The sequence below is a fragment of the Macrotis lagotis genome, chromosome 1 (genome assembly GCF_037893015.1).
Source record: "Macrotis lagotis isolate mMagLag1 chromosome 1, bilby.v1.9.chrom.fasta, whole genome shotgun sequence".
NCBI lineage: Eukaryota > Metazoa > Chordata > Mammalia > Peramelemorphia > Peramelidae > Macrotis > Macrotis lagotis.
The window spans coordinates 204,559,323-204,585,513 of record NC_133658.1 but is presented as its reverse complement, the minus strand read 5'-3'; the positions used below and the strand labels follow the sequence as shown (position 1 = coordinate 204,585,513).

Sequence of the window (26,191 nt, the reverse complement as noted above, 5' to 3'; positions counted from 1 at the left end):
CCAGACCCAATGTTCTTTCCACTAGTTCAAACTGGTCTCCAGGATGTTTAGACCTCATGAGCTAACTTATCAATGTTATCATTGATGTTGTTATTAAAATGATTTCCCATTTCTACTGCATTTTTAATTTTACAGAATTTCTTCTTCAAAGTAATTTCATTAAGTAGTTGGGACAAGTATCATATTATCCCTGTTATAGGTGAGGATGCTGAGTTTCATAGGGGTAAAGTGACTTGCCCACAGTGGCAAAATTAAAAATGATCAGAGCTTAGACTTGAGTCCAGTTTTTTAAGTTCTTAAGTATTGGACTGTTTCTACCTTATGATCAGCCTTTCTTAGATAGGTAAACCAAATTATATCCTTTGCAAATATGAAAGGCAACTAAGTAGTGCAGTGGTTAAAGTATGAGGCATGGAGTCAGGAAAACTTGAGTTCAGATTTGACCTCATACACTTCTTAGCTGTGTGACTCTGAACAAGGCATTGAACCCTCCTTGCCTCAGTTTCCTCTTCTGTAAAATGAGCTGGAGGAAAAATGGAAAACTATTCTACTATCTTTGTAAAGAAAATCCCAATGGGGGTGGGGGCAGGCAACTAGGTGGTGCAGTGGATAGAGCACCGGCCCTGTAGTCAGGAATACCTGAGTTCAAATCCGGCCTCAGACACTTAATAATTACCTAGCTGTGAGGGCTTGGGCAAGCCACTTAACTCCATTGCCTAGCAAAAACTAAAAAAAAATATAAAAATAAAAGGAAAATCCCAATTGGGTATCACAATGAATTGATTGTGATTGAAACAAGTGGATAACAAAGTCTAATGTACAGATAACCCTGCTACTGTGATATCATTAACATTACAGTGGCTGTTTTAATACTTGATGACAACATGCTTGTCAGTCACCTCAAGCCACTCCAACTCATTAACTCCATTTAGTTCTAGGTATTCAAGTCTTCATATACAAAATATTACTAAAACCTGTTTCTCTTAGAAGTGGGATTAAAGCTTTAAAACTATAATGAACCTTAAAGGTTATCTATTTCAATGCCTAAATGTATCAAATGGCAAGCCAAAAGATGAGGCAGAGAAAGATAAAGTAACTTCTTTAAGGTCATACATGTTAAATCCTATAATTTTAGAGTTGAAAGTGACTTCAGCTATTTTGTCAAATCCATTTCCAAAGGATTATTCTGAAAGATACATGACAAAGGATCATAAAGCCATAGTTTGAGGAGTTCCACTAAAAAGAATTTCTTACCTTCTAAGATAGTCTATTGCATTTTTGGGCAGTCTTAATTGTCAAGAAAATCATTCCCCCTGATGTGTCCAACATGGAGTCTGTATTTGCTTCTTATCAGTCTCCATATATTACTCCTTATTCTAACCTCTGGTGCTAATAGTCTGATCAAATTGTTTCTTGAAATTGTCTATTTTATTGATTGTTGTCAAACACTTTGCATTTGTCAGTAATAACTTGACACCATTTAAGAAAATGACCTAGTCCAAGAATATGAGGGCAATAAGATTGGGAGCTGGGGTACAAGCTATCTTACACCATTTTCTTATTAAAACCATCATCTTGAAAAGTCTTACATTGTATTTCCTTAACTTCCCAAAATGTTTAATGAGTTGGTAATTACTTGAAGAGTCTGTCAATTATTAAGTAATTCTTTACTGAGCAACCCAGTCACTAATTGCATGTTTTCCAAAGCAAATAGAAAATGAATGACTTAATACCTAATTAACATTAATTGCCAGACATTAATATAAATTAGTAGGAGGACAGAAAAAATTACTAAATAGAGTTAGTTTACCATTTCAGGAACTGAATTCCTAAGAAGCACCTATACAGATCACTATCTTTATTGTCAATTATAGCAATAACCCTGGACAATTCAAACCTCTTCTTCCTCCTCCCTCCCATTTTACTATTTAATAATAAAAGGTAAGGCACTGTGTGCCTTATTCCCTACCACCTAAGCAATCAATTAACCAAGTATCACCTAGTGATACTGAGCATGACCAACAAAAGGCTTTAGAAGATCTGAAAAAATCACTGATGTAATTTCTTTGACTTTTAATAAGGTAAATTAAGTAGAACACCATTTTGCCAATAAGCTATCTCAATAGTCATAAGATTTAGACAGAAGAAACCTTAGAGGTTATTTATTCCAGTCATCTCATTTTATAGATAAAGGAACTGAGACCTAGAAAAGATAGTTTACCCAGGACCACATGGGTACTAATCAGTAGAACCAGACTTCAACCCACTTTCTCTGAATCTAAACCCAGTGTTCTTAGCCATACTTTATCAATGATAGAATCTGGAAATTCAAACTACTTAAATCTACACGAACAACCATGTGAGTCAAGTTTATTGATCAATTTGAATAAATACTTTGTACAATGTAACAGAATTATAGAAGGGGACTTAGTGATAATCTAACCACTCTCATTTTACAGATGATAAAACTGACACTCAAAGAGTCTAAATTATCTAAAGTCATATTGCCATCTCAGTTGGGATTTAATTTCAGCTTCCCTGACAAACTTGAACTCTTTCCACAATAATGTGTTGTGATTCTGAATTGTAATTATTAGTTTGATGACAATGACCAATTTTACCTGTTCTTTTGGTACTGTTTCTAGTATCATGGTTGAATTCTCTGTTATTTATCATTTCTACAAAATTAATCTTTACTGTGTAGCCTGTGGACTATTCAGCACTAAGGAAAGTTGATTTGTATCATTTTATATAAAATAAAGAAAACTCACATTTACAGAGAAATTTAAGATCTATTAAAATACCCCAAATAATTAATGAAGCACTAATAAGGATGAATAGTTCTTGAAATCTCTTTCAAACTGTAGCCTTCAAATATAATCCCAGTTAACTGTCTGCAGCCTGAGAGTGAGATTATTAAATACAAAAGATTTATCACTATTAGACAGGGAATCTTTGGCCATGATAATATATGTTACAGGAAAAAAGAAATGATTTTCAGTCCTGTGGGCAACTTCCACTTCTGTAGTGACTAGAATATGAATCACATAGAGCATCTACAAACATTAATTTAATTCTTGCTATTCTAAATGTGAAATCCTTGTCTAATACACTATTCAATGACCTGAATCACTTCCATATTGATATTCTCACAATAAAAGACACCAAAAGACAGGGAAGTTGACAGACTTGTTTTTATTTAGTGAGAGTCAGAAAAAGATGGATAGTTTGAATGTTGCATTGGTATCCAAGGTAATATTTTAAAACCATAGAAGAAAGCCTTATATTGGAAAGTTTTTTCTGAGGTGAATTTAGAGAAGTTATAAACAAAAATCACTTAAATGGGCCAATATTGGAACTGTGAAGGGTGAACTCATGTGGGTTTTACATATATATAGACATAAATATGGAAATACATATATCCATCAGCATATAATAAACAAATCTGAACTTTAATTTACATTTCTATAGACTTTCTACTTTGTGGCTTTACTTTGACTTTGGGGGCTGATTATCTTAATAGTTTTATCTTTTTTTAAAAAATTCAGTCACACACACACACACACACACCACACACACACACACACACACACACACACACACACACACATATATATATATATATATATATATATATATATATATATATATATGTCAGGCACTTTGCAAAGTGCTTTACAAATCTTAGTTCCTTCAATCGATCAATAATCCTAGAGGATATGATGTTATCATCCCCATTTTTACTTGAGAAAATTGAGGTAATCATAAGTTAAGTGACTTGCCCAGGGACACACAGTGTTGTTTGAGGTCAGATTTGAATTCAGGCCTTCCTGACTTCAGGGGCAACACTTAATCTATTATGTCACCTGGCTACTGTATATATATATATATATACATATATATATATGAATCCATATTCAGTTTTAATAGTCATGAACCATAGAGTGAAATAAGTAAAAAAAAGGATCACTATGATAGGAAATAGAAATATTAAATTTATTGAATTATTAATTTTAATTAAAATTAAAAATAATAAAAACTACTCAAAATATTAAAATATTGAATTGCTATACTCTTGATATATAATCTTGGGATTTTAGATTATTTTATCAATCTTCCCACTAAACACTTGATCCTGGGCCTGGAGTGAAAAAGAGTTCAAATCCAGCCTCATGAACTCTAACTGTGTTTCCCTGGAAAAGTCACTTAATCTCTAATTATCTCTGTTTCCTCAACTGTAAAGCAGGAATTGTAACAGCATTATAACAGGAATTATAATCCTATGGAAATTGGGAAGACCAATGAGACATTTATAAAGTTCTTGGCATACTCTCTGGCACATAATTGGATCTGCAAAAATGTTTATTCCCTCCCCCTTCCATTTGTCAACTAACCAGCAAAGATTTAATGATTATCTTTTGTGATTTCAGTCCTCTTCTATATTAGAATAGATTTGCATGATGTAGTAGAAGAAACCTTTAACTTGGAGATTTTGAGTCTTGACTTCATATATAGCTGTGTGCCCCTGGAGCAGTCATTTTATTTCTTTTTTTTTTTTTTTTTGCAAGGCAAATGGGGTTAAGTGGCTTGCCCAAGGCCACACAGCTAGGTAATTATTAAGTGTCTGAGACCGGATTTGAACCCAGGTACTCCTGACTCCAAGGCCGATACTTTTATTCACTACACCACCTAGCCTCCCCTCATTTTATTTCTTTAAACATTTTTTTATCAAACGTGAAGTGGGAGCATTAATATTTGCCCTACCTACTTCATAGTGCTATTAAAAGGAAAGTGCTTTATAAATCATAAAGTGGTTCATGAGCATGCTTCATTCTTCCTAAAGCTTATCTTTTTCTGCTCTAATCCCTTCCCTTCTTGCCTTACAAAATCAAGAACTCCCCTTGACAAGTCAAGTGTTCACTGACTAGTTAGTGAAGGAATCACATTTTTGAGATAGTTTATTCCACTTTAATTTAAGTACAATTTTAAAAAGAATCTTTCCTTATATTAAACCCATCTCTTAGAAATTTCCATTACTTGCTTTTTTTGGATAAAGACAAAAAGTCTGATTTCTCTTTGAGGTGGTGGCCCAAATACTTGAGAAGATATTTTCCTTCTTAAATCTCCCCCCTCCCTCATGCTAAACATGCCCAGTTCCTTCCATCAATAATTATATGGCATGATCTTAATGCCCTTCATCATTCAAATATTTCTCATCTCATCATTTTCCATTTCTGTTTCCATTAATGTTTTTCCTAGGATATGATACCTAGATCTAAATTTAATCATTACTGTCTAATATATTCCATATGTGGTTTGAACTCTGTGGAATTACCTCTTCTCTAGTCATGGATACTAAGCCTCTCATAATAGAGTTCAAGATTAAATTTGTCATTTTTTGCCTAATCACAAGTCATTTAACCACCTCTAAGTGCTGCTAGACAATTATCTAAGACTATAAATTACTGATGTGGGCAAAATGTCCATGCTGATATAATAACAAACTTCCTCCCTCCAAAGATCCCAAAATATTCCTTTAACTGAAATTGCATTTACAATTCATTAGACAAATCAGTCCAGTCATGCCTCTTCTACATTGCATTTTTGAAATCATTAAAAAAATAAAATTTCAAACTATACAGTTACATATGTGTATGCTGGTAAATGTTTAACAGTCAACACTAACTGCATACTACACAAGTTTAATCTTTGCTATTAATATTTTCTCCAACATTTCCTAAATTCTAGACAATCAATAAAACAAAAAATCAAGCCTTTATTTGTAGAATTTGCTGGTTTTCAAAATGTAAACACAGAAAATTTAACAATTGGCTCTTGAATTGGTAAAAACTAGCTTCAGAACAGTCTGCAATTATTCTTATTAATTTTCTTTTTTTTGCAACTGAGAACAATGTTTTAGATTTCAAGTCATTTTGGATTCTTTCTCTGTCATCTAGCATGTTAACTGTTATTTCCCCTTTCTATCATCTGCAAACTTTATAATATGTATATAAATATGTAAACCTTTGACCACATCATTGATAAAAATGTCATACAGGTTGGGGTTAAATACATTTGACAATTAACTATTATTAATCAATACCATTTGCATCTAAAGATATGCCTTTTTTAGGGCCACATAACTATTATTTTCTAGCACCTCTCTGCACCTAGTCAAAAAAAAAACAGCAGTAAAGTTTCTGTCAAAGCATTTGCTAAAAATCTAGATAAACCATTTGTTGTTCAGTCATGTTAGACTCTTTTTCATAATTCCATCTGGCGTTTTCTTGAACAATCTACTGGAGTGGTTTGCAATAAACCATTCATATATCCAGAACCTACAAGCTCTCATACTCTCCCCTTGATTCTTTTCTATTTTCCTATAAACTTATTCATTCCCTGCAATAAATTAAATAAATATGATTCTTTTGGGCCTTTTACCCCATCTGTCCTCCATCAACTTTATTTTTAAATTAAAAAAATATATTTAATTTATTTATTTTCCAACTATATGTAATTGTAGTTTTTATCTATTTTTGCAGGGTTTTGAGTTTTATATTTTTATCTCCCTTCCTTCATTCCCTCTTCCCCCTGTCAGAAGGCAATCTAATATAGACTCTAAATTTATAGATCCATATTGATCATGTTGAGAGAAGAATCACATCCAATCAGAAGAAAGAAAACATTATGGAGGGAAAAATGACATATTGCATAAGAAAAATTCTAAAAATTGAAGATAATATGCTTTGGTCTTCATTTAAACTCAGCAGTTCCTTCTCTGGATGCTCCATAAACTTATTTTTGAAAAAAAAATTTAAGTGACTTACTTAAGGTCACACAGCTAGGTAATTATTAAGTGTCTAAGGCCAAATTTGAACTCAGTTCCTCCTGATTCTGGGGCTGGTACTCTATCCACTGTACCACCTAGCTGCCCCTTCCATCAACTTCTTGAAGAATCTGTCAGTATCCAGAGTTTCTATTCACTTTTCATTGACATTCTCCTGAATCTCTTACCATCTTGTTTTCACCTCCAGTGAATAGAAAACTAGGATAAACTGAATCTGAATTCGCAAATCTGACATGCACTAAAGTTCTGGATTTTATGTCAGAAGATTTGGACTTAGAATTAAACTCTATCATTTATAATTTATATAACTTACCTTTTATTGTATTAATCTTTTTGCATTTGTTTTCTTATCTTGTCAAATGTAGGAGTTGAGCTCCATGATTTTTAAGGCTCTCTAAAGCACTAAATTTGTGATTTATCATTCTATGAACTTCTCTGAACCTGTTTCTTCATCTCTAAATGGACATAACCATGCTTGCAATATTTATCACAAAGGGTTATGAAGAAAATACTCTGTAATCCTTAAAGTATTAAATGCTTGAATTATTATCGCTACTATATTTTCATTTACTACTTCTATCTTGTGGACATTTAAGGATAAACTTTTACACTTTTTGGCTCTTTATTCTCACTGATTATTTTCTTATTCTTTTGATATTATTTTCCCTCATTTTGATGTTATTAGCATTTGGATGTTATTAAGTTTTCATACCTGGAATTCATTTCTCTCACTATACAAAAACCTTTGATCATCTGTTCTCATTATTTCAGTTATCACATCTTTGTAATAGATGTCCATAAGTCAATCTCCAATAATTGCCGCTCTACCAGGATGCACATATCTATTGGAAATTTTCATCTAGAATTGGATATGTTTCAAACTGACCTAGTTCTTTAATTCTTTTTTTTTTGTTTTGTTTTTAGGTTTTGCAAGGCAAATGGGGTTAAGTGGCTTGCCCAAGGCCACACAGCCAGGTAATTATTAAGTGTCTGAGACCAGATTTGAACCCAGGTACTCCTGACTCCAAGGCCAGTGCTTTACCCACTACGCCACCTAGCCGCCCCAGTTCTTTAATTCTTTACCCAACTTTAAAGGATTCATTGTGACATCTGAAAATAATAACATGTTTCTGAAAAAGAATCATGGTTTATCTAAATCCTCAAATTAATTTTTACATGTGAGTCAACTTACCTCTTCAAATTAAGTTTTACATGTGAGTCAACTTACCTCTTCATTGTATTGTATATTGCATTATCTACCATGTGCATACTTTCTTCCACAATACTTGTAATATGGAAACTTTCAGTTCTTCCTGAAAAGGGAAAAATTAAAACAATCAAAATGGAAACAATTCTTAGCGCAATGATAAGGATAGAAATATAGAATTTGTAACTAAAAGAGATCTTTACCCCCCCCCCCCCAAAAAAAACACATATCTTACCATTTAATGTAAAGAATACAAAAGTGAGAAGAGGAAGAAATAGCTCTACCAATATCACACAACTAGTAAGCAACAAAGCAGAATTTGAACCCAGTTCCTCCGAATCCAAAATCCCATGTCATTTTTTGCATATGACAATGCACTAACTAGTATATATTTAGTTTTACTCAAGGTACCTAGCATTTTTCTTTCACTGTTACTGAATGTCTTTGGAAGTCAATGTATTTTAACTTGTGCTATATATTTTTTGAAAAAAATCAAATTCTGAAAAATCAGTTCTTCAGAATTGACATATTTTAGATAATATAAAAATATATCCTGATAAAGTAATCATTTCAAGGTAGTTATTTCTTTTTTTAAAATAATTTAAGGCAATAGGATTAAGAGTGACTTGCCCAAGGTCACATAGCTAGGCAATTATTAAGGGGCTGAGGCTAATTTGTATTCAGGTCCTCTTGACTCTAGGGCTGGTACTCTATCCACTGTACCACCTAGCTACCACCAACAGCAATTTCTTTAAAACTATTTTAATAGTTTAACAGATCTTTTGCACTATGATAAGCTGAGTAGGTCTGGGGACTAGAATTTAACAGAAGAGCAGTCTTCATACCCTTTTTTAAAATTAGAGAACTCTTTTAATAATCAAAAACATGTCCCATTAACAAAAACCCATTATTTTAACAATTACATTTCTCACATCTTTCACTTCTCTCCATTCGTCTGATCATAGTTATAATTCGAATTCCTCATTATCTTTTACTTGAACTTTTTCAGTTGCCTCCTATTTGGCAAATATGCCTTAAGTTCTTTCATCTCTCCAATTTTTCCCTTATGGAGCTAGAAAGTAATTAGCCTAATAATACCCAGGTCTGTTCAAATTCACTTTCTTTTTCTTTTTTTCTTTTTTTTCTTTTTTTTGCAAGGCAGTGGGGTTAAGTGGTTTGCCCAAGGCCACACAGTTAGGCAATTAAATGTCTGAGGCTGGATTTGAACTCAGGTACTCCTGACTCCAGGGCCGGTGCTCTATCCATAGCACTACCTAGCTGCCCCCAAATTCACTTTCTTGCTCAAATTCAGGGTCACCTTGGAGAACATACTATGTTCTAGATCTTCTGCTAAATACTAGGGCTGCAGAGATAGAAAAAAATTCCCTTTCATTCAAGGATCTTCCAATCTTGTTAAGGGAGACAAGATAAAAACAAAATATGTAGAAAAACATGAACAATTAAGTGGAAATAATCTAAAAGGATGTTTAATAAAGTCACTGAATTGCTCATACCCTCTAGGATCAAAAATATTTCTCATTTGTTTTGTAAAATCTTTCAAAACTGATACCAACCTGCCTTTCCACTTGAACACATATCATTTTCCTTCACAATTTCTTTATTCCAGCCAAACTGGTCTTCTTAAGATTTCTCACATTCAACATTCCATCTACCATCTCATCATCTGCAGTTTTCATGCCTGGAATGCATATATAAACTCTTCGGGAGCAAGGGATTATCTGCTTGCTTATACCAGTGTCTAGTTTGATATCTGGCATATAGTAATAAATAGTTAATAAATGCGTTTGGACTTATTTTTTCCCATTCATTCAAAGCTCTAGTAAAAATCCCATTCTACATAAAGCTTTTCCTAATGTTTTCAGTTGCCTGTTCCTCCTTTCTCCCCTAACAATGACCTATTTATTTGGAGACTCCCTTTCTTACCTGGTGTTTTTTCTAGCCTGAATGACAGTTTCATGAGGGACTCTAGTCATACTCATTTTATTTTAGACTGTACTCACTATGGATATTTCTCCATCTCTTCATCAGCTGTTTTTTCCGCAGCTTGTATACTCTTCCCACTTCCTATTTGCTTTCTATTTGTTGTCTTTACTCATTAGAATATAAGCTACTTTAGGGCAGGACAAATATTGAATGTTGGTTGATTGATTGATTCCAGTTACTTGTTATAGAATGCTAAAATCTATGAGGAATTGAAGTAAATGATTACCCACAGAGAAATAAACATACTGAGCAGAAGAAGATTTCTATATATTATAGGAAAAAGTTTTACAGAGATCAATAAAGGAGGCTACTAGAGAAATGTGTGACTAGGAAAAAAAATGCTCACTCAATCATCAATGAGATTGAGGAATAACAGCTGATGGACAATGTTTGGGTCTAACACTCCCCCCTTTTTTAAAAAGGGAAACAATTGAAGCCTAGATAAGCAAGTGTAAAAACATACTTTTTTATTCTAGCTACTAAATTATCTTTTTGTAAACATAAATGGCCCATATATGAAACAAAATTAAATGAACTAATTACAAATCTATGCAGAAAAAAAAGAACATTTAAGGTAAAGTTCAAGGCATAGGGAAATAAAAAATGATTATGGGCAAGTTGACATATAGAATTTTGTCCATGTAGATAGTTGACTCCGTGGATAGTCTGCTGGTCCTGTAGTCAAGAAGACCTGAGTTCAAATCTGTCATAAGACACATTAGCTATGTGATGTTGAACAAATCAAATAATACGTTCGCTTTAATCCACTAGAGAAGGAAATGGCAAAGCAATCCCATAACTTTGTCAAGAAAATCTCAGGGTCATAAAGACTATGATATGATTTAACAAATTTTTCCCAAATTTTTACACTATTCTTCTTGTCCTATTCCTTCTTCACAGTGTACACTATTTAGTAAACAAGAAATAGTTATGCCTGAAGAAAAAAGAACAGCAACACATTATTTCAAAGTGATGTGTTTTTTTTAAAGTGAGTTTTGTTATGGAATGCTATTGTTCTGAAAAAAAAATTGTATGACTGGACTTCACAAAAGTCAGGAAGAACTTGAGTGAACAGATGATGAATGAGTAAGTGGAACCAGAACATTATACATATTAACAACAACATTGTGAGATGATCAGTTATGATGGACTTAGCTTCTTTCAGCACTTCAGTGATCAAGGACAATCATAAAAGTCTAGTAATGGAAAATGCCATCCACATCCAGAATAAAACTATGGACTTTGAATACAGAGCAATGCCTACTAGGTTTACTTTTTAAAAACTTCTTTTGTGTTTTTCTCTTTCTCATTTTTTCTCTTTAGTTCTAATTCTTATTTCCCAGCATGATTATTTTGGAAATACGTTAAATAGGATCATACATGTACAACTTATATATTAGATTACTTGCTGCCATGAGGAAGAGGGAAGTAAGGGATGGTAGTAGAAAAATATAGAACTCAAAAACTTAGGTGAATGTTGAAAACTATCTTTGTATGTTAAGAAAATAAAAAATAAAATTTAGGGTAGTTAGGTGTCACAGTGGATAGAGCACCAGCCCTGGAGTCAGGAGTACCTGAGTTCAAATCGGACCTCAGACACTTAATAATTACCTATCTGTGTGGCCTTGCACAAGCCACTTAACCCCGTTTGCCTTGCAAAACAAAAATAAAAATAAAATAAAATAAAATTTTAAAATATGTTCTAATGCATGTAACTTAAAACATTTCTCCTGTGTTAGCCTCAGAATGAAGTAGCTCTGTTTCCTTGCTCACCTAGTAACTAAAAATAAGTTTCCTTATGGACCTGAAAATTATTCTTGGCTGATTCTCAGTGTTGTTAGGTTAGTTCATTACCAAGCTGGGTTTTGATCCCATTTCCCTCATTCCCTTTCTGCTGAAGTTAAACAAATATTTAGGAACTTTGCTTCATGCAGATATGATCACATCCAATATCTTGCTATTATCCACTAATGGTCCTTTTCATTGATCAAAAAACTATAAAATCTCTTGATCAAATACTGACTTTCTATTATCTATGTCATCCTGTGTCTTGTCCCTCTAAAACTATCCACTTCCCATTATGAGCTCTAGTCCTTCTGCTAATCTTAAGTATGATCCTTTTACACTGATTTCATTTTCCTTCCTTTCTGATCTCAAACCTCTAGTTAAAAAACTCAAATTTATAGTAACCTCTTCTCTCAGATTTCTTGCTCGGTTTTCCTAGCTATTCTCCCATCTTGGCACACTATTTTTTTTTAGATTTTTGCAAGGCAAACGGGGTTAAGGGGCTTACCCAAGGCCATACAGCTAGGTAATTATTAAGTGTCTAAGGTTGGATTAGAACTCAGGTACTCCTGACTCCAGGGCTGCTTCTCTATCTACTGTGCCACTGAGCCACCCCCCCCCCCCCCATCTTAGCACACTTTAACCCTGGAAAACCCATTCAATAGTTCAAGACTACTTCATTTTGATTAACTTTAATCCAATAAAAATATTGCAAGATGAAATTATAGGATAAAATCCTGTTCTTTTAAGATATATTGTCACTTGCAAGTGTATATTGCAATAAAAATTAAAAATATAATATATTTTTCTGCCTTTCAACTTTTTTTAAATTTATTTTTTTATTCTCATTTTGTACAAATTTTTTTTACATTAATAAAATATTGTTGTTTACAAGTAAACAAAATACCCCTCCTCCCCCATGAATATAGATAGACTTGTTTGGGCGAAAAAAGTAAAGGGGAGAGGAAAAAAATTAAAATAAAAAATAATAATAGTAATAATTGTAGGTATGGTCAGGTGGCACAATGGACGAAGCACCAGCCCTGGAGCCACGAGCACCCGAGTCCACATCCAGCCTCGTAAACCCAACAATCACCCAGCCCTGTGACATGCAAGCCACCCGATCCCCACTGCCCTGCAAAAACCAAAAAAAAGAAAGAAAGGAAAAAAAGACCCAAAATAAAATAAAATAGTAATAAAAGTAGGGGTGGCTGGGTGGCAGACAGAGCATTGGCTCTTGAGCCAGGAGCACCTGGATCCAAATACGGCCCCAGACACCCAAAGATCACCCCACTATGTGGCCCCAGGCAGGCCATCCAGGCCTACTTGCCCTGTGCCCTCCCCCAAATAATCATAACAAAAAATGTGCTTGAGTCTTTGTTCCAACACCAACAACTCTGTCATGGGTGGATCATATTCTTTATGATAAGTCCATCACAAAAGTTACTTCCATATTTTTCCAACGTTGCCATTGCTGATCACAACTCCCTCCTTTCTTATTTCTCCACTACCATGTACTCTATTTTCTCTCACCTTTCACTCTGACTCTGCTGTAGGGTCATTGACTGGCTCAGCAGACAGATCCCTGGTCCTGGGGCCAAGAAGCCCTGAACCCCCATACCACCCCTTAGGCCCAGAATCCACCTGGCCCTGTGGTCCTGGGCAGGCCTTCCATTCCCAGCCCCTTGCAAGAAGTAAGAAAGAAAATGTGTATCTGGCCACTCTCCCCCCATGGTCCATCCTCTCCTCCTTTATTCACATCCCCACCCCTTCCCCCTGCTCCCCCCTCCTTCTTACTCCAGTTGTCTATATCCCATTGAGTATATTTGCTGTTTCCTCTCCTAGCCATCTCTGATGAGAGCAAAGTTTCCCTCATTCCCCCTTGCCTCCCCCCTTCCATATCATTGCAATAGCTCATTGTAATAAAAAAAAATCTTATGTGAAATATCTTGGACTATTCCCCCTCTCCTTTTTCTTTCTCCCCTTCCATTTCCCTTTTTTTTCTATTGACTCCACTTTTACACCATATTTTATCTTCGAATTCAGCTTTCTCCTGTGCTTCAACTATAAAAGCTCTCTACCTGCTCTATTAACTGAGAAGGTTCATATGAGTATTATCAGTGTCATTTTTCTATGCAGGAATACATGCAGTTCATCCTCATTATGTCCCTCATATTTCCCCCCTCTCCTCCAATCTCCATGCTTTACCTGAGTCCTGTATCTGAAGATCAAACCTTCTGTTCAGCTCTGGCCATTCCAAAAGGAACCTTTGAAATTCCCCTGGTTCATTGAAAGTCCATCTTTTTCCCTGGAAGAGGACATTCAGCCTTGCTGGGTAGTTCATTCTTGGCTGCATTCTAAGCTCTCTTGCCTTCCGGTATATTGTATTCCAAGCCCTACGAGCTTCCAATGTAGCTGCTACTAAGTCCTGTGTGATCCTGACTGCAGCTCCACGATATTTGAACTGTGTCCTTCTAGCTGCTTGTAATATTTTCTCTTTGACTTGGAAGTTCTGGAACTTGGCTGTAATATTCCTAGGGGTTGGTTTTTTGGGATCTCTTTCTCTGAGGGATCGGTGGATTCTCTCCATTTCTATTTTTCCCTCTGCTTCTAGAATATCAGGACAATTTTCCTGTAGTAATTCTTTGAAAATGATGTCAAGGCTCTTTTCCTGATCATGACTTTCAGGTATTCCAATAATTTTTAAATTATCTTTCCTAAGTCTGTTTTCCATATCAGTTGTTTTTTCAATGAGATATTTCACATTTTCTTCTAATTTTTCATTTTTTGGTTTTGAGGTATTGATTCCTGATTTCTGTTAAATTCATCCCTCTCCCTGAATTCTATTCTTTGTTTAAAGGATTTGTTCTCCTCAGAGAGTTTTCTTATCTCTTTTTCCATCTGGCCAATTTTGCTTTTTAAAGCATTCTTCTCCTCAATAACTTTTTGAACTGTTCTATCCATTTGACCTAAGCTGGTTTTTAGCATGCTATTTTCTTCAGCATTTTTTTGGATTTCCTTGACTAAGCTGCTGACTTCATTTTCATGTTTTTCCTGCATCTCTCTCCTTTCTTTTCCCAGTTTTTCTTCCAATTCCCTCATTTGATTTTCAAAGTCTTTTTTTTGAGCTCTATCATAGCCTGAGCCCAATTTCTGTTTTTCTTGGAGTCTTTAGATGCAGGAGCTTGTGCTTCCTCATCTTCAGACTGAGTATTTTGGTCCTTCTTGGGCTCATTTGCAAAATATTTCTCAATAGTCTTCTTTTTGTTTCTCTGCTTGCTCATTTTCCCAGCCTGGGCCTGGTTTGGGGTGTTTCTTGAGCTTTTGGGACACTCCCACAAGGGTCTCAGTGTGTGCTGCTCTGTCCTCCCTCCTGGTCTGTGAATGACCATAAGCACCTCCCTCTGCCACGGGGCTGATGTGGGGGGGGGCTGCTGTTCTATGGGGGGCCTAGACTGTGGTCAGGATCTGAATGTGGTCAGAGGCTCAGAATCCTGTTTCAGGGGCAGAGGACAGAGTTAGGCAGTCTCTCTTCACTCCCCTCCCTCAGCTCCATGGGCTCATGCCCTGGGGGCTCCTGCTTAAGGGCTCTGCCTGCTTCTGTTTCCTGGATCAGGGCTGGGGAAAGAGGATGCTGCTTGCTGTGTGCCCTGAGGGCTGGGCTCCACATACTCCCTCTGGCAGAGGTGACCCTCTGTTCCCCCACTTTGTGCCCGGTGCTCCTCGGGGTGCAGCTCAGGAGACTCCCCCCCCTGCTGTGAGCTGAGACCCCCAGCGCCCTGGGGCTGCCTCCAGGGGGCTGAGGTTCTTTGGCTCCGGCGGGCCACCCCTCTGGCGGGCCGCCTCTCTGATCCGGGGAGCAGAGCCTTTCTGCTCTTTTCCAGGTTACCTTGAGTAGGAGAACTGCCTCACTGGGTCCCTTTGTGGGTTCTGTCTCTCGAAAGTTTAGTTAGAGTCCTAACTCCTAAGACTTGATCCCTTCTTGTCCCCATCTTGGCTCAGCCCCCCTTTCAACTTTTTAAAACCAAATTTATTTCAAAACCAAATATGACCCATAAATTATAAACATCTATCTTTTTCTTTAACTATTCAATGATGAATTAGTTAGTTTGATCAAGCTGTTCACTTAGAGGAAGTGGTTCATCTAGGACCCCTTTAGAGGCAGAATGGCTCAAAAAGATTTAGCAATTCTGTGATAAATGTCACTGAGAATTTTTTCCCTATCTCATAATTTGGGTGAGGCTATAGTAAATTCATTCTGAATAGTTTGACAAATCCTGCCAATTTACTGAAGCCTGGGACACAAAAGAAAACTAAATTTTCTGTTAGCATCTGATATTGGAACTCTAGACCATCATGCCTTTAAGAGAACTAAGAATAATACCTGTTTAACAATCTCATGTTTTAAAAATAAGTTTGTTCAGTAACCTTTTGCCTATTCTCTTCCTTAATAATCTCTGTTTAATCTTATTTTAATTTTAAAAAAAGTGTATCAGTGACAAAATTTCAGGCAGTCTGATTTCCTGGATTACATCATGAAGAAAAAGTAGAAGCAGAAACAAAAACATATTCATTGTAAAGCCATGGATTTCATCAGACCTTGCACTCTGAGTCAGAAGAGCTGGTTCAAGAGCTAACTTTATCACTAAATATATTAAAATCTAACTTTTATATACTGCCTATCTACTAGATGAGCAAGACAGTGTTACAACCTTTTTTTACAAACATAAATCTCATTTGCTCCTCACAACAACCCAAATTAAAGTTAAAGAAATTGTAAACTAACTTGTAACTAACAAACTTTATGAACTTGTGTAAGTCACTTCCCTTCAATGTGCCTCAGTTTCCTCCTCTATTATAAATGGCTTGACTAAAACATAGTATCATTGATTTAGAGCTAGAAGCAACTTCAGAGGCCCTCTAGTTTGACACCTTTTTTTGGCCCAGAATATTGTGATGATTTAGAAGATTTTTTTTCTAGTTTTTGCAACCTGTGATTCTCTTAACATATCACCAAATAGAAGAACTAGGTGTTCATTAGAAGGAGTCTTTATTTTATAATTTACATAAACAAGGAGAGGAAGAACAAAGGGAGAGAATAAGCCCTTATATACCAGATGCTATGCTAAACAATTTAAAAATATCTTATTTGATAATATTTGTTGTAGATAATATCATTCTTTTTACAATTAAGGAAGTCAAGACACAAAGGTTAAGTGATTTGTCCATGATCAAACAACTAAATATGTGTCTGAGGTTGGTCTTGAACTTAGGTCTTCCTGACTCTAGACCCAAATTTCTACTATCTAGCTGTCTCCAATGACAACAAATGTCTTTCATTAAAAATCTACTAAAGAACTCTGAATTTACCAGTTAAGCACCAATAGTATTGTTTTCCATTTTTCCACCAATGAAAATGTTAAAAAAGGAAGATCATTGCACGTTACTTACCCCAAAAGAAGTTTGTATTTTTCTGTATGAAAAAGAAGAGAACTTCAGTGCAGGCCACCACCAGTAATATCCCCAACACAACATATAATTTCATTCTAAAAGAAGAAAACATCCAAAAAAAAGTTCCTTCTTGGGGCTTTAATCAGTACTCACTGGATGATCATAAACCTATGTGAATAAGTTGCCATTCCCATGCACTTTCAGAACAATTATGCTTACAGAATAAAAAAAAAATAGAAGAAAGTAGGTTAAAGCAGATTTAGAAAATTTGATCCAAATGCCCTGATTGTTACTAACTTCTGGACCTCAGTTTCCATTTCTGTAAAATTAGAGTTTGAGGTTAGATCATGGACAGAATCCTAAGTTTATAGTAAAAAGGAACTTTAGAGATCATCTAGCTTCAGAGATCATGAGCCCCAGAGAGGTAAATGAAAATGTGGGGGGTTTTTTTTGGCTTTTGCAAGGCAAATGAGGTTAAGTGGCTTGCCCAAGGCCACACAGCTAGGTAATTATTAAGTGTCTGAGACTGGATTTGAACCCAGGTACTCCTGACTCCAGGGCTGGTGCTTTATCCACTGCACCACCTAGCTGTCCTGAAAACATGGTTTTCATAAATAATTAGTGGTAGAAATGAATCTGCTCTGAGATCTTTTGACTCCAGAGCAAGCTCTTTTTCCACTGTTGCTGCATACCCACTGATCCTAAAATTCACAATTAAATCAGGTAGTATGTTTTTGTGGGAGGTTGTCAATATTGTTTATATGGGACCTCCTTCCACTTATATACACTAAAATCGATCTGTAGCTTAGAATGCAAGTCTAAAGGAATAGCCTGAAATTTGTAGTCATGTTATTCTTCCAGGGTCATATACTGCTGAGTGTCACAGGTAGTATTTGAAAACTAGGTCTTCCTGACTCATTCTTTCACTATTCTATGTGTTATCTCATGCGTCTTTCAAGAGTTTCCATAAAGGATAACCATAACAGATTTGATGATCACACTACACAACACATAATACTGATTTTAGATATGTATGACAAATGGAGCTCATAAATTTATATTTATTGAAGTGTCTGTTTTTATTTATAAAGTGAGTATTGTATCAAAATCTGTTACAGCAATTTTATGGAATTACAAAGGTCATATAACTAGTAAGTGATAGAATTGAATTAGAATTTGGCAGATTAATGGAACTCAAAGGAACCTTAGTTATCTAATCCAATTTTCTCATTTTATAGATAAGGAAATTAAGACATAAAGTAAATTGTCAAGGTTTGCACAGATAATTGATGGTAATGCTAGAATTCAGACCCACCTTTATTTTTAATCATTACCTACTCTCTTCCTTTCTGTGATCACAGAAAAAGAAATAACCATACTATGTATCACTAAGACTCATACCTTGTTTTTTGCTGTTGTCCCAACTTTCTGTCATAGGACCTTGTTCTACTTAATAATACCTTCTTAAATTTTTTTGAAAATTACATACCTTTAATATGTGCTATTATGTCCTCAATCCTTGGTAATCAGACTACTGTTCCCACTATTTTACTGATACTGCTAATTCCTAACCACCAAATCCAGGAACTGCTCTTTCCCCCATTTTTTTATTCCTTCAGCTTTATCTCATTACAACTTTTGACACTTAATCTGAGGTCATTGGATTTCCAATTCATATCTCTTTCTATATCTATGAAATATGTCTTAGGAAGCACTCTGGTATACCACTTGGCTTTTGGGTCAGAGGTCCTCAGAAGAAACCTTTTCCCAGCTACTTACAACCTGTAAGACATGATACCATATACATGACCTCTCTGAGCTTCAGTTTCCTTCATCTGTAAAATGAAGGGATGGGACTAAATGAACTCAAAATTCCTCTTTAGTTCTGACTCCAAAGTTATCTTCTGATAATCCTGAAATTATTCTATCATCTCATCTATATGGGTTCAGATATACTTTCTGATCCTGTAAGTTTTTTTGCCTCTGTTCTTCCATAATTCATTTCTATAGGGCTCCTTTCAGGGTATAAGGTCTTCTTTTGTATGTTTTTTGAATCTCATTGACATGAGTTTAGCAGTTGGGCAGCTGGGTATTGATAATGAGCCAATATCCTATTTTGTTCTTTGATTGTATCTTTTATATCACTTCTTGCATATATATATATATATATACATATATATATGTATATACATACATATATGTATATATGTATATCATTATTGATACCATGAAGTGACACTCACTTTCATCTCTCCATTTGACTTTTGGTTCACAATTTTGATTCTTTGGAAGATGTAGTATCATAAATCGTAAGTTAAACTGACATAGATGGAATATGTGCTATGAAACTGGAAGGAACATTAGAAATTATCTATTGCAACCGTCTTATTTTACAGAAAAGAAAACTGATGTCCAGAGGGGAGAAGTGACAATGATGCTCATATAGAAAATATCAGAGCTGGTAACCTCTTGTTTCCTAGCCAAGTTTGCTTTCCATGCTATCCTATTTTGTAGGAGTTGTACCCACAATGATGAATCACAATTGATTTACTTAATAGTTAATGTCTTTATGTGATTGGTATCCATGTCTCACCAATCTTAATACAACAAATGCAAATATTCCATTCTGATGAGAATTTATTTCAACATTTTCTCCCATAGATCAACATAAATTTGAGTTTATAAAGATAATAAAATTTGCACCATTTTCTATTTCAAACAGAAAAATCATCACACCAGCTTTACTGTGGCAAGAGATTAATATTCACCAACCACCCCAAACCAAAGTCCTTCTTAGGCCAACTTCTTAATTTTCAATGATACTTTTCTCTTACAAAATGAAAAGCAAAAAAGTCTTAGAATCTGACCTTTTTTTCCTTCTCCCAGCAGAGGCAAGGATCTCACACTGTTCTATACTTTATTGTTGGCTGTTACTCTCCTGAAATGTGAACTTCAAGTGCTTCCCTGAGACTGAACTACTGACAATATAAACCATTGCTCTGCTCTAATGCTCTTTCAAGCTGTTCAGAAATAGGGTGGTTTGGGGCCCTTTGACGTAAGATTATTGGGTAATATTTTAGTATCTGTGTCCGTTTTCTATGTCTACTCTATATAGACATAAACAGGGTATTAGATGGAGCCCACAAGCAAGAAGAAATTAAAAGGGACAAAAAGAGCCCTGGACCAGAAGATCAAAAATCCTGGTTTAAGATCCATTCTAGTCACTTACTACCTGAGTTTCCTTAAGCAAATCATTTTTCAATTTCTCCTGGCTCTGAAAAGTAAGAATAATAAAACATATTTAGATGTCAATTTATGGTTAAAATCAAAAACCAACTTAGGATGTAGATAATAAAAATGCCATCATCTCTAATTTTTTCAGATAAGGAAATTGATAATTGATGAAGGAATGATTTGCACAGGATCACATGAGTAGTGAATGTCAGAATGAGAATTGGAACTCAATCTTGATCCTTTGCTTTCAAGTCTTGCATAATATATGCTATGGTACTGTGTTTATCTTCATTACCATTATTAAAGTTACCTTCTACATACCTTATATCTTAACTCCTGTTCCAGCATACTGCTTATCCCCATTTTGTAAATGGTACATTTCATTTTTTTTTCTGACCCTGGTCTTGACTTTACCTGAGATACCTTCACCTATATTCCTCCTGACTTTCTATTTATCTGACATTCAAACATAAACTTTTTTTGGACTACAGATTAATGGATCCACTTAAATGGAAACACTTAAAGTGCTTCACCTTAACTTTTGTTATTCCTGTGACCTTGGATCAGATATTTTCCTTCTCTGAGGCTGCCTTCTCCTCTATAAAATGGGGGGATTGGAATAGTACAATGATTTTCAAACTGTTTTTGATTTTTATGTAAAAATTTTTCTACCTGTCATGCCAATATGATTCTATCTACTATTTATAAATTATTCATAAACACTTGTTGAGAGACAATGTAGTATAGTGGATAGAAAGTTGTTCTTGAAGTAGAGAAGATGTGAGCTGACGTTTGATATTGTGTGTGTGCGAACTCACAAAATTCCTTAGATTCTCAGTGTTTTGGGAACTCTTCTAAGTTATAAATTGCAGAGAAGGAGCCTACCTGCACTTGTAGTTTTATTATTTGGGAATCCCTTATACCAGTGAAATCACCTTCAACTGTAAGAAAATCACACACACACGCACACACACACACACACATATCTTACACAAAAAATACAACTTTAAAAACATAAGATAAAGATGAATTGGTACTTCATCCTAAATCCTATAGGGAGCCTCTAGATGTTTGACAAGACAATCACTTTATTAACTCTGGAGAAAACAGATTCAAAAGAAGAGAGATCTGAGGCAAGTAGATCAACTGGGGGGGGGGGAGAATCAAGTAGGTGGTGCAATGGGTAGAGTTCTAGGCCTCAAGTTTGAAAGATGAGTCTTACTGAATTCAAATCTGGCCCAGATATTTACTAGATATATGACCCTGAATAACTCACTAAACCCTGTTGTCTTAATTTCTTCAAATGTAAAATAATGTAGAGAGGAAAATATCAAACCATTTCAGTATTTTTGCCAAGAAAAACTCAAATGTGATCACAAAGAGTCTGCTATGACTGAAATGACTAAATAACAATAACAAGGAAAATGAGTAGGTATAACTTGCATTACAGACAAGAAGATTAGAATTTTATACCATGGAACTTCTTTCCATCCTGTGATTTGTTGATAATACATCTTTAGGTTCAGAAAGTGGTCCCCATTTTGGAGACCAATAGAAGTCTCTTCCACCTCATATTTTCCATTATTATATGTCTCCTCTGAAGTCCCCAGTTTCTACCAATTATAACTTCTTTAGTGTGTGTGTGTGTGGGGGGCTTGCTTCAGTATAGTGTTCATTGAAAAATATTGCTCACTGATAGGCTAATTTCCTATTTTTTTGTGCTTTCATTTTGCAAATGTGTACAACAAGTCAAGAGAATGTAGTCTAGTGGAAAAGATAACTAGACTAGAGTGCAAAGGCCTTGTTTTGGATCCTATCTCTGCCACCAATTAAGTGACTGAGAATTTCCAGTTTTGTGAACTGTGAGTGGGGAGATTGTATGATTTCTAAAGCTCCTTACAAATCTTATTACAAAGCTAAAAATGAATAGTTGTTTAACCTTGGGTAATATGTAAAATGAGCTATCAGATACTTTGTTTTTGGCACAACATATAGAACATTACTACATTCTAAAATTTTTATATCATGAGCACATGTTCATAAGTTTCCCCTAAGTTTCCCCATCCTCAACATAGTTAAGAAGATAGGTCTCCCAGTAGAAAAAAAGATCATTAGTTTCTGTGATTTAGGGAGAGCTTAACAAACAAGAATTGCTTATTGAGGCCAAAGATGTATCTCTCAGCATGTAAATAGGACAAATATCTCTAGCCTTTCTTTCAAAGTAAACAGTGAAATCATAAAGACAGACTGTTTCTAGCTCAGATGTCTATTAGCAAGGGAAGCTTTGAACCTTTATCTTGGTGGTTTTTATTTAGTTAGCTAGTTTAAAAGAGGACCATTATTTTTATTCTCAAGGAAAATCAAAGCTTTCATATTCAGCTCCAAAAGTACTTTCCCCTAAGATGATAGTTGCCTATGAATTCCAAAGTAATGTTTAATTTTTAGCAGAGAAAACTATGATATTCATTTTCTTTGACCAACCTAATCCATAAAAAATAAATTAATTTTAGATTCATGTTCATTTTGTGCTCTCTCTCTCTCTCTCTCTCTCTCTCACATCTGTCTCATAGATAGGTTCATGATTAATATGCGACACCAGTGCAAAAACTTTCAGCATATTCTTGGTAGAACTTTCTTAATAAAATATACAGTTGTAGAGAAAAAGTCCTTGTTCAGATTCAGAAGATTTGGCTTCAAATCCTGGTTCTGTCAGACTCTATTCCCACTTTGGAGATAGCTACCAATCAATTTATTCAGTGTCTTTGCTGTATTAGGTGTTGTGCTAGGCATTGAAGTTGAAGTTGCAAAGCTAAAAGTGTATAATTGTATAACCTTAAGCAATATGTAAAAGTATTGACCCTTATTTTTCTCATCTACAAATTGAACTACTAATATTCATTTTGCTGCTTTCACTGATTAGAGGAAGGTCAGGTTTTTCAGTCGATAAAGCCCTGAGTCTGGAGACAGGAAGACCTGAGTTGAAGTCTAGCCTCACATACTAGCTGTGTGATCCTTGCCAAGTTATCTAACTGCTATTTGCCTCAATTTTCCCTTTTGTAAAATGTGAATAATAATAATAATAGGTCCTACTTTCCAGGGTTGTTTTGAGGATACAATAAGATATTTGTAAAGTTCTCAGTAAACTTTAAAACCTAATATAAATACTTCATTTGGAAATACTTATATAAAAGCAAGCTATTTTTATTCATTGCTTATCATAAGGAGCAAATAAGAAATTTTGGAAAGTGCTCTATACTATTTATTATTATTATTATTATTTGATGAGCTTGTATTCATCATTGAAGATATGTCTGTTTGTATTTTTTTTTCAGAACTTATTGGCTTAGGTTCTTCCATAAACATCCTCTTCCAAAGCATTTTAAGGTTTTCTAGCATTGCCCTGATTTTTAGATGAATAAAGCCAGCTTCAGAGAAGGAAAGAGATTTGCTCATAGTTACATGTTAGCACTGTGATAAAGAAATGACTCTGGATCTTTAAAGACTGCAACAGTGGATAATGAAGTACAGAGTTAGTCAATATAGAAAGACTTTCAGGGTGAAATTAGTAACAGACACACAAGAACTAATCTTTTACTTTTCCTGATTGTTTTTCTTTTCCATTTCCCTCAGTGGCCATTCTAAATGTTTTTGAGCTTTTTATAGCACCATCTCTTCCACAGGGATTGGAGATATAAAATATTTTTTTAAATGACAGTTACAATTCCTTAAGGACCTATATTCTACTGGGGAGAAACAGAAATCTGAATACAGTTAGGTGGTTTAATAAAAACTAGGGTGTGATAGAGAAAAGGAAGGGATGAAGATAGTGTTCTAGGAAAATTTGAGGACAAAGAAGAAACTTTCAGTTGGGAAGAATAAGAAAAGATTCAGAGGAAGCAACAGTTGAACTAAGTTGAAGCAAGAGATTCTGAAATGGGAAAATGGGAAAGGAAGGTATTTTTAGATATACTAGATTAACTCCATGAAAGCACAGAAGCTAGAGATTGAATGGCATGTTAAGGAAGTATATATTTTTAGTTTAGTGGCATTCTGGAGTATATGAGGGAATATAATGTGAAAAAGAAATTTAAAAACAAAATGTAGAGGACATTAACTTTCAGGTTAAGAAGTTTTCATTTTATTATATAGATAATAGGGTCAAATTGACTCTCACTTTTAGCTCTTTCTGACCAGGCTGCTGGCTGTGTGCCCTGATGGCTGGGCTCCATGTGCTTGCTCTGGCAGAAGTTCCCCGCTGTTCCCCCACTTTGTGCTGGTGTTCCCCGGGGTGCAGCTCAGGAGACTCCCCCACTGCTGTGAGCTGAGGCTCTCAGCGCCCTGGGGCTGCCTCCGGGAGGCTGAAGTTCTTTGGCTCTGGCTGGCCACCCCACTGGCGGGCTGCCCCTCCAGCCCCGGGGAGCAGAGCCTTTCTGCTCTTTTCCAGGTTACCTTGAGTAGGAGAACTGCCTCATTGGGTCCCTTTGTGGGTTCTGTCTTTGGAAAGTTTAGTTAGAGTCCTTAGTTTATGAGTTTTTATCAGAGAGCTCCTAAGACTCGATCCCTTCTTCAATTTCTTTTTTTTTTCTGAAATGAAGCTATTTAAGTGTTTTATTTCCTTTGCTGTTAATGTGGGCAGTTAGTGTTTTTGCAAATATCCATCCATTTTACTCAGGGTTTTCAAATTTATTGGCATAAACAGTTTAGAAAAACAGCTCCAAACATTCTCTTTAATTTCTTCCTCGTAAGTGGTTAGATTACACTTTTAATTTATGATACTAGTAATTTGGTTATCTTTGTTCTTTTTTTAAATTAGATTAAATGAAGTTTTAACTATTTTTATTGGCTTATCATGAACCAAATCTTAGTTTTATTTATTAGATAGATGGTTTTCTTGCTTTTCATTTTGTTAATCTTTCTCTTGATTTTCAGAATTTCTAATTTGGTACTTAATTGGGGATCTTTCATTTATTCTTTTTCAAGCTTTTTTTAATTGCATACCGAGTTCAGTGATCTCCTCTTTCTCTATTTTATTCATATAAGCATATACAGATATAAAATTTCCCATCAAACCTGCCTTGACTGCAACCCATAAATTTGATATGATGTTTCATTGTTATCAATGAATATAGCATTGAATTTCTATCATTTTCTTGTTAATCCATCTGGACTTTGAGGCTTTTTCTTAGGGAGTTTGTTGATGGTGTCTTCAATTTCTTTTTATGAAATGGGGTTATTCAAGTAAATTGTTTCCTCTTCTATTAATCTGGGCAGTTTGCATTTTTGTAAATATCCACCCATTTCACTCAAGTTATCCAATTTATTGGCATACAGTTTGGCAAAGTAACTCCAAATTATCTCTTTAATTTCTTCCTCATTGGTGCTTAGTTCAACCTCTTCATTTTTGATACTGATGAGTTGTTTTTTTTAATCAGACAAACCAAAATTTTATCTATTTTATTGACTTTTTCATACAACTAACTCTAAGCTTTATTTATGAGTTCATTGGTTTCCTTGCTTTCAATTTTTATTATTCTCTCCCTTGATTTTCAGAAGTTCTATTTTGGTATTTATCTATTTTATTGACTTTTTCATACAACTAACTCTAAGCTTTATTTATGAGTTCATTGGTTTCCTTGCTTTCAATTTTTATTAATCTCTCCCTT

At 34.9% G+C, this 26,191-nt stretch overlaps 1 protein-coding gene across 1 annotated transcript in view; it reads right to left on the bottom strand.

The window, feature by feature from the left end:
• The window catches only part of TPO (thyroid peroxidase), a 285,568-nt gene that overhangs the window by 171,925 nt on the left and 87,452 nt on the right, over positions 1 to 26,191 (bottom strand). The window contains exon 2 of the mRNA XM_074233541.1: positions 8,076 to 8,160. Coding sequence (XP_074089642.1) covers positions 8,076 to 8,160 — 85 coding nt within the window. The remainder of the gene's footprint in view (positions 1 to 8,075; positions 8,161 to 26,191) is intronic.